Source organism: Acipenser ruthenus, chromosome 1, assembly GCF_902713425.1.
Source record: "Acipenser ruthenus chromosome 1, fAciRut3.2 maternal haplotype, whole genome shotgun sequence".
Lineage (NCBI taxonomy): Eukaryota > Metazoa > Chordata > Actinopteri > Acipenseriformes > Acipenseridae > Acipenser > Acipenser ruthenus.
In genome coordinates, this window is record NC_081189.1 from 99,672,292 (window position 1) to 99,685,865 (window position 13,574).

The 13,574-nt window shown below is 36.2% G+C and overlaps 1 protein-coding gene across 1 annotated transcript in view; it reads left to right on the plus strand.

Moving 5' to 3' along the window:
* Nucleotides 1-13,574, plus strand: part of LOC117421383 (gamma-aminobutyric acid receptor subunit beta-1-like) — a 124,509-nt gene that overhangs the window by 53,661 nt on the left and 57,274 nt on the right. Inside the window, exon 4 of the mRNA XM_034035726.3 lies at nt 2,965-3,185. Within this exon, the coding sequence (XP_033891617.2) occupies nt 2,965-3,185 (221 nt within the window). The remainder of the gene's footprint in view (nt 1-2,964; nt 3,186-13,574) is intronic.

A 13,574-nucleotide genomic window follows, 5' to 3' on the forward strand; every position in this document is an offset into this window, starting at 1 on the left:
TCTTTGCTTTTTTGTTTAACTTCTTTAACATCACTTTTCACATCCTGCACCTCTTTGAAAACAAAGTCTATTGTTTTTTTCTAGTGCCTCGATACTGTATTGCTCCTGATCATTCCCTCTAAATTGTCTGCACTTCCATTAATTTTCGCTGCAAGAATCCCGATAATATTCTCCTGCATTTCTGAGAAGGTTGGTTCGATTTCCCCTCTTTTGAGAGCTGGGCTTTTTATTGGAGTATCAGGATCCAAATCACATTCTTCCAATCTTCCAAATTGCTTATTCGTTTCCTTTTATATTCATCACATCTTCTTGTCCGCTTTTATTTTTACAATCTTAACTGTACATTATATATTGGTGTACAGTACTTTTCCCCTTTTTCCACTGTTTGCTTATCTTTCCGTTTGCCTGAGTTTTCCATGCTGTTACTTCGCGCAACCTGTTTTATCCTTTCTTCAGTTTTTGTATTGTCTTTATTTCTATAAATAAAAGTCTTTCGATGGTGGAAATGCTATCTATTTAGCAGTATTATTACCTTACATGGCGTATGAATTTTCAGTTGCAACTGCACTAAATCAGTAATTAAGTCATTTAAAGTGAGAAAACCCTTATTTATTCCTCAGCAATTACATCTCCCTTCCACTCAGGCCGCCATCTTGCACCACACCCCAGGACTTTGAAGTTGCCTTTAAACTGAAGGAAATCAACACGTGAATTGAGCGCTAAACCTTTGCTAAATCGATTGTGTTGATTAATTATCTCGAGGCAGCACGACAATACAATAATAGCTTTTAACAAATTAAATAAATGAATAAGTACCATCATCAATATGTATTCATTTTATTAATAGTTTTAAAAATATACTGTATATTTTTAAGTTTCTTCATAGTTTCTAATAGTATATCACCTTCTCCCACTCATATCATTAATACTGACCAGCTGTTCACTATTCCTGACACCAGACACCGTGAACACCTGATCAGTGTTATTATTTAATTGGGAGTCAATGTAAATTAGGGCTATATTTTACTAATTAACAGGATATAAATAGCAACTTTCAAATATTGAGAACTGAAATACTGATTTTACCAAATAAAAAAGTATCTTGAATAAACCTACACACATGTTTATTCAAGATGTTTTTATTTTATTTTGTAAGATTTGTATTATCACAATGATTCGGATAATTAAGAAGTTTAGTGTTTAGTGCTCAATTCACCTTTTTATTTCTTTCAGTTTAAGGGCATCTTAAAAACCTTGCCCCATCTAAAAGTGTTCCAGAATTATGGGGCCAGGTGGCAACCCTACTGATGAATCAGTACAAGTTCATGGTAAATCTAGGTTTTAAGGTGTTTTTTTTTAAAGAAAACAATGGTAAAAATCGTGTTCTAATAGCGATAGTGCCCTCTCGATGATGGCTCTACCGTGTGATAGTTGACCTTGACTTTCATGAGCACCTTTGCCTTTGGCTCAGGACGCATAACTCCTGTCATGGTCAACTATCACATGGTAGAGCCATCATCGACGGGCACTATCGCTTAAATGTGTTATCCAAGAACATATAATATGCATAAGTGTTATCGTGTCTAATCTGTAATAAATACTTTCTCTATCGCATTCATTCCCTGACTCAAATAATATACACATAGTTGTAATCTAAATACTTTAACTTTTCGAATGATGCATTGGATTAGCAAACAAATGAATTTATCTCAATGTATGCAGGCTAATATAGACACAGTACTGCAGTAACCTATGCAGATCTGTCAAGGGTGGGCAATTAGAAAAATAGATTTTCATTCTTTTTAAGAAAGAGAGTTGGAGATTAGTTCTGAATGTGTTATTCTCCCGTTGAATGCGGAAGACTTGACAGGTCTGCCTATGAGAGGCTAAAGGCTTCATAAACTGCTGTAAAGTACTGATGTAAAAAAAAAGATAGGTTTCTAACAAACAAAAAACTGTTTTCTTAAGTAATTTATTTCGTATCTTCTTTTTTTCTTTGTGTCAGATTTGAAACATGTACACGGATATTCTGTACTCTGAATACCGACAGCCAAATAATAAGTGAATATTCAAGTTTAAAACACTTTGAACTGAATTCCTTTGGGAATTATGAACTATGATGCATACAGTATGCCTAGCTGCATGTACAGTATTTACAGTATTTTTTTAACACATCTATATTTTTCATAGCAGCTCTAAAATTAATAAAGCCACTTTCCAAATCGCAGTTCCCATATAAATTGTAAATAAGCTGTATATTGCAAAAGACTGGACGTATGTATTAGAAAAATAATAATTGTTTATTTATATAACAACGGTGCTACGGTAATAAATAGCAATCTTTCTTCTGCCAGCTTCCCATCTCAAACTCCCTTCAAAATCACAACATGAAGAGGATGGCGCAATCCCAAAACACTTCGCATGAATGCTTGTGTTACAACGTTTTACAAAACGACCCTTGAAAATTGTTTCCAAGAGAGAAAACATAGGTACCCTGATCACTAGGCAGTTTTTCAAATTCAGTCTTTGCACATGCAACTCAGAATTTGCATACATTGTATTTATTTTTTCTTGAATCAACCCTTCCCATCTTATACTGTAGTTGTATAAAATCGTTTTTTATAGAAAGGCTTGATTGAAAAGTGGCAGTTGACGATAGATAGGTAGCCTTAGCAATCTTTGGAACAGACTCCAGCAGTATTATATATTTGTTCTGCTTTCCTGATAACAAAAATGGTTGGGACATGGCAGAAATCAATACTGCAGCCATTCAATGAATCCATTAAAGTAATTATGTACTTTATATCTGGTTTTAGATTCCTTCACTCTATGTTGGAGTTTAAATGAACATTCCATTTTAAATATGCTCTTTTAATCAGTAAAAAAGAATCCTGTGGTTTAATCAGTATTCTAGTTCCATATCTATATTCTTTGCACTTAATTATTATTTTTTTCTTTCACCAGGATTATACTCTCACAATGTACTTTCAACAGTACTGGAGGGACAAACGGCTTTCCTACTCTGGAATACCGCTCAACCTGACACTAGACAACAGAGTGGCAGATCAGCTGTGGGTGCCTGATACCTACTTCCTCAATGACAAGAAATCATTTGTGCACGGGGTCACAGTGAAAAACAGAATGATCCGGCTGCACCCTGATGGGTCAGTGCTCTACGGTCTCAGGTTTGTACCATCCATTCACTACTTTTTATAGATCTGTGTGTTTGGGTTTCGAGGGACATTTTTACATTATTGGATAGACCACGTTTACACATTTCTTGAACAGTTATACATTTTTACAGTTTCCTATCTTTTTATCATGAAAGAAATATAGATTTAAAAAATCAGGTCTTCATTTTTCATTTTTACAGTTTTTTTTATCTTTTTATCATGAAAGAAATATAGATTTAGAAATTCAGGTCTTCCATGCACGGTGTAAGCGTGGTTTTTCAAATGCTTTGTATCTCCATGTCATGGCAGGGCCAATGGAATATAACTTAAACCACAAGTTTCACTCTGACTTGCAAATGTACCAAAATGAGAAAAAAACTTTAAGAATTCTGTTTTTTTTTTATTTTTTATTTCTTGTTATAATCATTATTAACCTCCCAATGTTCTGCACACTGAAAAAAAGAACTATGTTTAAATTAAATACAGTATGTATGTATATTTCTAATTAAAACATTTGCTATAAGGCAGTTTAGTATAGTTTTACACTGTTAATACATGGTTAATTTAACATGCTGCCTTCATTGTAGGGAATAATTCTCAGTTTTGCATTATGTTGCATTCTAAAATAATTACAATGCCAATGAAAATGCAAAGCCAATAACATGCTTGTATTTATTACTGGCCTTACACTTTCAATAGCATTTCAGAGCAAAGCTATGCGTTGAGTAGAGATTTTTTTTTTAAATAATATTTATTCTGTTTGTCACTGTGCCTGCCTGGACAATTGGAAGCATTGTAGTACCATTTGTGTAGATGTTAAGTGAGGGATGGGGGGGTTAGATTGAAATGTGTCTTTCAGCGTATCACATTAAAGTTACTGTAAGAATTATTATGAAAAAGGTTCATTATAATTAATATGCTCATATTTCAATTGTATTTACTGTCATTTCTGAACACTTAATGTTAACCACTTATATAGCGTCATACAATGTTAATTCAGTAGTGTTTGTAGACCTGTCAACTCTACTGGGAGTCCTCTACTGGGAGCACCGCATGAAGATAACAACACTATAATGACCGGCTGTCGACTTACTCGGTCCAAGGTGGACTGTGTCATTATGTTTTATTGGTTGCAGAGGGTCTCTACAGCAACAAGTTTTTAAATTGAAAGTTGTTAATTAAGATCACTTTATGTTAGTCCCTTCCAATTTGGAGACACTATTAGAACCAGTTTGAGGCAATTTTGCTTTGTTAGTTGTAATAGGGGGAGTCTGTTTTACTAAATAGTCTGTTTTTTTCAGTGTTCTTAACATATTCCTTTGATGGTGCATGTTTTCAGCCTTTGTTCAATGTGATCTCAGACTCTGGTTTATCTGCGTTCCCTTGTCTTGTAATTAACAAACATGACACCTCGACTTGGCAGTACCAATGTGCACTGAGGGAGGCAGTTGTTCTCACTTGACTCATTGTGCTAGTGCACATTGAAATTGCCAACAATTCACTGCTTAGTAACAAAAACTACAGACCATTAACATCAGAGCCCAAAAAACAGCAATTTGTTTATTAAAGTGGCCTTGCTTGTTTATGCCTACATATAGCTTCCAATAGCTTTAAATTGCCCATGCATATGATAGTGATGTAGAAAATTATCATATTGTTATAGCAAACACACACTGGTACTCAGAGGTCTAATCTCAGGACAGGTAAGTAAGCTGGGCTGAGTTGAGTGGGGGACGGAGGGGGGTGATGCTGGGACGCCAGAATCACCGTCGAGCCCTCTTGAGGTGTCGTGGGCTAGTCGACGAAACACTGAGGATGGAAGGTGCCCACTTGAAAAACCCCGGAGATGTACCCTACTTAGCTCAATCCAGACGGTTGTCATGCTGATGCGCTGGGGAGGCCGCACTTTGGTTGATCCCCGGAGCCAGCATCACAGCCGTTGTGTGTGCTGATGCGCCAGGGAGGCAAAATAAGCTGATCCCTGGAGCCAGCATTACACTTCAGCCATTAACACCAGACAGAAGGATATCTACATCATCATATGGAAGGAAACGTAAATGGATGGAGACGCATATGGATCACATTAGTTTACTGTAAAGCTACGTCTTAGTTGGTGCTTATCTTGGCGAGAGCCGAGTTCAAATCAGCATGAAGTTTTAACATCTACTCTCGTGTAATGGAAATCAAATCTATGCTTGCTCTTACTGTATATCAAAACTATAGGGAGTATATACCTGTATGTGTAGCTCTACCCCATGGTCTAAATTCATGCAGAACTTCACACACAGCACTGAATTTAACAAATGTAGGCCACAAATGGAACAAACCATGGCACAGGATGAATATTGACTTTGTTTTTATGGCTTACATTTCACAGTGTGCTGTGTAGTATATAAACCTAATTAGAAACCTGCCTACAAATTTGAAATGCAAGAAAGCATTGCATTCCTAATCGTGCTCCATATTATTCAGTCCCTTGTTGTTCCGCTCTGTGACTTGTGAATTATGGAGGGGGCATTTACAGTGAACATAACCTTACTTATTTTCAAAGCGTGAAACAACAAGGGAGAGCACTGTATGCTCTAATGAACAGCGTGCTCTAAAATATAAACAGTAGTACTGCATGATCTGAATTCTGCTGCTCTTCCAGGATTGAGCATGGTAAGTGCACATTTATACATGCTTCATTTCTATTTTACTTTTATCTTAAAATGAATAATGCATTTCCTATCATTAACACATAATTACCAAGTTGTGATGATTATTATTACTATTATTATTATCAGTGTTTTATTGTTTTTAACTGCCTGTTTTGTCACAATGTTTAAGATAAAAAAAAAAAAGTTTATGTTTATATGCCATGCTTAGGGGGCGAGTAATGATTAGATTAGTTGTAGTGATTGTGAGAGTAATGATTAGAAATGGAACCAGCAAAACAGATTTGTGAGCTAGTTTTTCCCCTAGTTTAAGTCTGTATTTCAAATAGGTTTATTTGTACATTTTATTGTTGTGAACTATTTGGCAGCTGTCACTGTAGTTGCTGTTCTGTCTCTGTGTTTATTCATTTTTAGGAAGGGAAACGGTGATGTGATTTGATTGCAGTTTTCAAAATGTGACAGTGCAGGTGCTGTGAAACTCAGGAAAAACAAAAATGCAGCACTCTGATTGGCTGAAACACTTTACAGCATGTTGATGCAGAGCCGTTATTGCCAGGGTGTCCTAAAGTGTTGATGTGATTTGAAGTTTCTTTTATTTGATATTGGATGTGGTTACATTTATCATATAAAATTAGAGAAATAAAGAATCCCCATCAGCCCTGTGTTGTGAGGCAAAAGGAAAAATTGACTAAATTCATAGTTTTATTTTAAATGTGCCATGCAAGTCTAAATTAATTTAAAGCTATTTATATAATTTCATTCTTGTTCATAGGGGAATTCAGTTTAATATTTATGGTTTTATACACATTTTCCACGTGATTTAAAGAATACATAACCAACTGTAATTTATGTAAGCATGAAAAACCTATGGATGGAGCTGGCTTAATTATAATGTTGTGAAATACCTAACACCTCAATATCCCTTTTTGACTATTATTTAAAACGTGTTCCAATTTGTTTTCATATCCACTCACTCATGATATAAAGTATATATTATAGTTTAAACTGTTTTTTTTATTTTTAAATTTTAACCCCACCCCAAGGGAAGGGGACAAGAAAAGAGATCAATACAATTGAAACAAGTAAAACAAACACAGAAAGAAAATAATAAAAATACAAATAGTCAATAATAATATAAATAGAGAAAAAATATACAACTCACAGAAAAACAACAAAAGAGTAAAAAGCTAATACAAAACTAAAATAGCTGTGCCACCTGGCTGCCATCGTGCCAGCAGAGGCTGAGTGTAATCGAGCCGTGGATCTTTCTAAAATAATAATCTAGCCAGACAGAAGAGAAAGAAATAGACTGCTCCATCCATCCCTTCAGAATAGTTTTCTTGGCTGCTGTCATCCCTGCCAGGAAACGCTTCCTTGAGTGTGATGTCAACATCAACCGGGAATCATCAGCCAGTAGGAGTACCTCAGGAGTGAGGGGCACTGCCACACCCAATATAGAGCCCATAGTAGTCACAACAAACTGCCAAAAGGTAACAATTTTTGGGCACTCCCAGAACATATTTGTAAGTAAGAGCTTGTCACTCCCGAGGCACAAACCTGGCACATAGGATCTGCAATTTTCATCTGAAACCTCCTAAGTGGAGTAGCATAGAATCTATGAGCCAATTTAAAATGAATAAGCTGATGGGCCAGATTTTTGGATGATAATTTTTTCCCAGACAGTTTCCCAGTCAGGGGTGACAGCAACCTTGCTTAACTCTCTATCCCAAAAGAGCATAATTAGAAGGGTCATAAATACAAGTCCTGAGCTAGGAGAGCTGCAGAAAACATCTACCAAAGGGTGAGGACGCAAAGGAGCATCCCAGGGAACCCCATAAGCACGGAGGGATGAACGAAGCCTGAGGTATAAAAAAAGAAAAGACTGGAAGAGAGTATTCTTCTTGTAAATCCTGAAATGAGCAGAGGCCAGTGTCATTAAAGATGTCACCCAACATATGTACATTGCGTGTAGACCAAGAAGAGTAGACAAAAGGGTGTTAGCCTGTTAATAGGTGAACATTATGCCAAATAGGAGACAGTGTATGCAGTCCAGCAGGCATATGAAAAAATAAATTAACCTTATTCCAAATGTGTAAAGTATTGGTAATGATGGTACCCATGCGAATCGAAACAAATCTGTGCTTTAACCCAGAAAAAGGGAGACCCTGCAAACGATGCAGTTTCACTAAATTATCTTCAATGGGACGCCAAGAAGCTGGAGTTTCTGGATGTAACCACATCTTCGTAGCCCTGAGCAGGAAAGCCCAATAATAATATTGAAAATTCGGTAAGGCGAGACCCCCAGCGGATTTGGGGCGCTGCAAAGTGGTTAGGCGGATTCTGGATTTTTTATTGTTCCAGATCAATTTGGAGCACAACGAATTAACCTCTGCAATAAATTTTGGGGGAACCATTTATTCAAGTCTGTTTATTGAGAACTACAGTAATGGTATTGGGTCATTCAGCAGTCCTGCTGCCCAATTTAACTTTTCACTTTTTCAAAAAACGATTAACCTTTTACCTAATAGATTTGTCATAAATATGGACATTAACATTTTTTATCCTCAAGTTACACTAATTACTCGTGCGCATTTCTCATAAATATTTGTGACAATGATCATAGACGGATAAAACATGCAGTGACTTGCAAACCGGAATATCCATAAAATGTTTAATCCTTTTTTCTTAGTATATACTGTAGGTTTTACATAACACTGTGTGGGATGCAGGTTTGATTTAACTTATTTGCCTTTCATGAATTTTATATTTAACTACAAGAGCCAGAATGCTAATGACATTCATGCCCACTTGTGTTACCATACTAACCCTCTTCAGAGAACAGTCCTGACAACAGCCTGACAACAGATAGAGATACTTAGCATATTTATTATTTATTTATTTCTGAGCAGACACCCTAATCCAGAGCGACTTACAATTGTTACAAGATATCACATTATTTTTACATACAATTACATTATTTTTATTGGAGCAATCTAGGTGCTGAAGGGTGCAGCAGCTGTGTCCCCTACCTGGGATCGAACCTACAACCCTCCGGTCAAGAGTCCAGAGCTCTAACCACTACTCCACACTGCTGCCCTAGCAATGTACATAATTCTAGAAATAAAGAAATTATGTAGGAAAAATTGTAAACAGGAACATTTTGTAATTAAGAGAGAAAAATGGTTTGGGTTAGTTGGGTATTACATTTTTAAGATTTTTTTAAATAAGTAATACATTATTAATATTTTTAGATAAGTGTGGAACATGGACAATTTAATGAAGATCTTCTCTACTTTACTCAAGTACTGAAATATTGCAATCATGTAATATAGTAGTTCACCTTCAGCTACGACCAATACCTTTCTATTCCAACATATTCACCCTGAGATTTATAATGTATTAAAAACACAGAATAAAATCATGTAAACAATGGATTATTTCAGTCTAAAAATAGGTATTTTATGATATTTCATAATTAAACATACTATATATTAAAGAAAAAAATGCATTGTCACATTCAAAAGTGATAATTTTCTCTAGAGTTATTATTAGGGATGTCACGGTATGATGGTATACCACGATATTAACTCACCATGCTATCAATTATTATTATAGAGATTCGCTTTGTGGCTTTGGCTGGTGCCAGTAATGATTTAAAGTTGTCTGCAGCGTCTTCACTCCACCAGATACAGTATGGGTTATGTGTTGAATTGTATAACTCCCGCAGTGTTCTAACTTAACTTGTATTATGGATTTACACTGCCGTAAAACCACTGCTTCACTGTACAGGTCCGGATGAAATGTGTCATTAAGCAAGAATGATATCCATGGAATAGTCTAAACTGGGTCTAAAAATATATTAAAAAGCTGTAAAATGAGCCCTTAATTCAGTCGCTAGACTCAAGTGAAATCATGTAATTCACTAAAATATCTGAAGCTCACCACTGCTTGAACGATTATAAAAATAATAATTTATATCCACATATGCATCATTTAACAGCATGTACACTCCAGCAATACCTCAAAATTGCATAGTAAACCTTGAACACATTTTCAGATAATGGTGAAACGTGGACAATTTAATGAAGAAAAAAAAACGTTCAAAGTTAAATGACTAAATGTTTGAAATTTTTATCAAATATACATTTTTGGACTTAACAGCTAATATTTTACTTTTCCTCACAAACAGTTTACTGAACTTATCAATGCATATTTGTTAGCCGTGATTTGAACATTGTGGAAACATGCGCGCCTGCGTAGTGTAGATATGAAATGCATAGCACATGGAAAAGCATACCTGAAAAAGCGTCAAAGTAAATAAAATCTAACATCAATTTGGCCAGCAATTATTTGGGCATTACAGCTACCAGTGTACTTTCAGAGCGCATTTTTAGCACTAGTGGGCACATTCTAACACCTTTTCGTTCACGCCGAAGCACAGAACATCTGAATATGCTTTTTTTTTTTTAACAGAAACCTAAAATAGACTTCCTGGGCATACTGATTTTTGGCAATGGACAAATGTGTGTCTTGATAGTCTCATAATGTTGATGATTTTTTTCCTTTCAGTTATCAAATAAAATAAAAATATAAATGAATGTAAAAATAACAACAGGTGTGAAATGTCCCCGTTTTGTCCTGGACAGAGCACTCTTTAGCAGAAATATTTCCAATCTTTGATGCAGTTGATGTCTTTTTTGTTGAAACAAACTAAACCAGCTAATGAGTTGATACATTCAGTGTAACTGGTAGTGTGTCAGTAAGACAAACGTTTGCTGTATTGATTTTAAGTGATAAAAATATGTATATTTACAGTATTTCAGAATAGGAATTTTCACTGGGAACTACATATTACACGGCAATAGGAATCGTGAAATCCATTACAGCCTTAGTATATGGATGATAGTAGGTATGTTTTCAGCAATTCAAAGGCACGAAAAGCTGTGCTCAGCAGTAGCATTCCACATCAGTATGGTAAAATAGATTCTTATATGATATAATTAGTGCCTCGCTTTTATGTAGGACACCGAGTATAAACAGAGTGTGATATTCAAGCGCCTTTTTCCACTGTGCACCTGTTTCTTTTGTCAAAAACTGAGGGGGCATGGCCCCCCCTGTGCAATACCCCCTGGCTCTAGCACCCCTAGTTGTGGGAGAAATTCATAGTTTTAATTGTATGTACTTTATACTTTATAATCAAACTGTGGGAATGAGATGTGATGTTAATTAAGTTTGTCTTTCACCTTTCTTCCCCCAAAACAGCCTAAATTTACTTCCAAGGACTAGATATTTGTAATATGATCATAAAGATTTCAATTGGGGAATGGTTCAGATTACCTCTTGTGCTGCTCTTTACAGTCTGGTCTAAACAAACAAAGCTGATTCTTATCTTTTAACACTAGAACTATCAGAGTGGTCTTTTTGACCAATCGCGGTTTTAAAAAGCATTTTTCTCCACTGAATTGGCAGCTAGGCGCCTGTGCTTTTTTTACTTTTCCTAAATATATGTATTAAACATCTCAAAGCATCAGTAGACCCAGGGTTGCAAAAACTTTTGGAGATATAATACGTTATACCTAGAACTATCGGAGCTGTCATTTTGACCGTCATAGTAAAAACAGTGTGTTTGGCGCACTGAACTTGAAAGCTTCAGGCTTATTTTGAATAGTTACAACAGTAGACTTTTTCAGACGTGATTTATTTATCAACAACTGTAAAAATACTTATTGAAAACGATTCAAATAAAATACTATGTTTGTATAAGAAATATCTACATACAGGGCTCCCGAGAGAAGGCACTCCACCGAGAGTGCAGAATTTGCCCTATAGCTTGGAGATCACTGGTTCGAATCCAAGCTATGTCACTGCCGACCGTGGAGGGGTAGTTCCCAGGGGCTGCCCGGCCGAGGTAGGGGTTAGGTCAGCTGGGGAATCCTTGGTTCACCAGCGATCCCTGAGGCTGGCCTGGTGCCTGCAGGCCGGCATGTATGCAATTCAGAACTCCGTGGTCCTCCGATGCTGTAGGTTCTGATATGACTGCATGGCGGGCTTGCAGAGTGGAAAAAAGCGGACGGCTGATGACACTCATTTCAGGGGACGCTAGTGCGCATCCTCGTCTCTCCCGAGTTAGTTTATGCAGTCTTCATTCCACCAACACAACAGACGCTGCTTAACACCATCACTGTACGTACTGTGTGTGAATCCTGGGTGCACGTGTACCTAACCATATGGAAGCCTGCATACTTATGAAAATGTTTGTTTAAATGTTTTATTCCTGCTTGTGTCTATACTTATAATTCTGGTACCATGATTTCTAACTTTTATATTCTTTTTATATGAACTTTTAATATTAGCTTATTGACTTAGTTATTTGACTGGTTAACTTCTCTTGGTCTTGAAACTGGAAAGCACATTTTTTATAACTTAGCCTCTTATTTCTTTTCTATTTTGTTTATAGTTCTTTTGATGTTGTAGTGATCTCGGTTAACGCAGGCAGGCGCATTACACAAGGCGAGGCAATCCACACACAGGCGGAGGGCGGGCGCACTAAAGCATAGCGGCGATACCACTGTACAAAAGAGCTGGCTCCTTTGCAAGGAGCGTAGATCGGGCTTATGTGTGATTACGTCACCTACCAGCCCCGCTGCTGCCTTCCCCAGTGCACGTTACAATATATTTCAATAATTAAATAAAATAATTGTAAATGTAATTTTATAAGAAATATAACATATGTGAAGGACTAAAACCCTAGTTTTATATTTAAATATTAATCACATAATGGAGGCGTCATCCTGTATATTAATATTAACTAATGTTTGTATATTACCAACATAGTGGGGGTGTTGCCTAGGATACTGAGGTATTAATGTTAAATATCATATCTTCATAAATGTGCATGACATGGTGTATCAGTTGATATTGTTATAGTTACTGTAATTTAATTGTCTCAGTTTTGTTTTCCATGTGTAGAAATACTTTTTAAAATAATTATTTACCATTGAATAGCTGCATGTATACAAAATATTGCTGCCAGGATAAATCACTGCATCATGTCAACCAAGTCCTGATGTCATTTAATTATGTGCCAGTAAAACACTGCATGACTTCAAATGTCACTTCGCACCCCTGGTCGTAACCTGAAGCTGTGACATGCTTTTTTGGAAAGAAACAAACAAAAACAATAATTTTGAAAGATTTAAAATGTCTCGGCGGATAAGAGGTAAGTAGTACACCCATCTAATTCACTAGCCACTCATGCCTGTCTGGGTTTGAATGTGGCTCAGGTCACAAATTAAACAAGTATGGTGTTTTCATTTGGGCTAATGGACTGAATCACAGTTTGTTCTGTTTTTGTATTTTTCTGTCATGGAATTAAGGCTTCCCAGATTACCAAGGATACTTTTTGTACGGCAAGGCCTGCTCCATGTATTTCTACTGATGGACTCTTGATTAGAATCACACCTCTAGATGCATCCAATCCTAACTCATTCCTAGGGATTGACCCAAAGCAAAGGCATAGTGGATTCACTTGTTCAGGGGCCTTTTGACTTTTTTGACTGCTGCAAACAGCTTTGTGATAATGTTTAATTATTTATTATTATTATTATTTATTTCTTAGCAGACGCCCTTATCCAGGGCGACTTACAGTTGTTACAAGATATCACATTATACATTATTTCACATTATACAGATATCACATTATTTTTACATACAATTACCCATTTATACAGTTAGGTTTTTACTG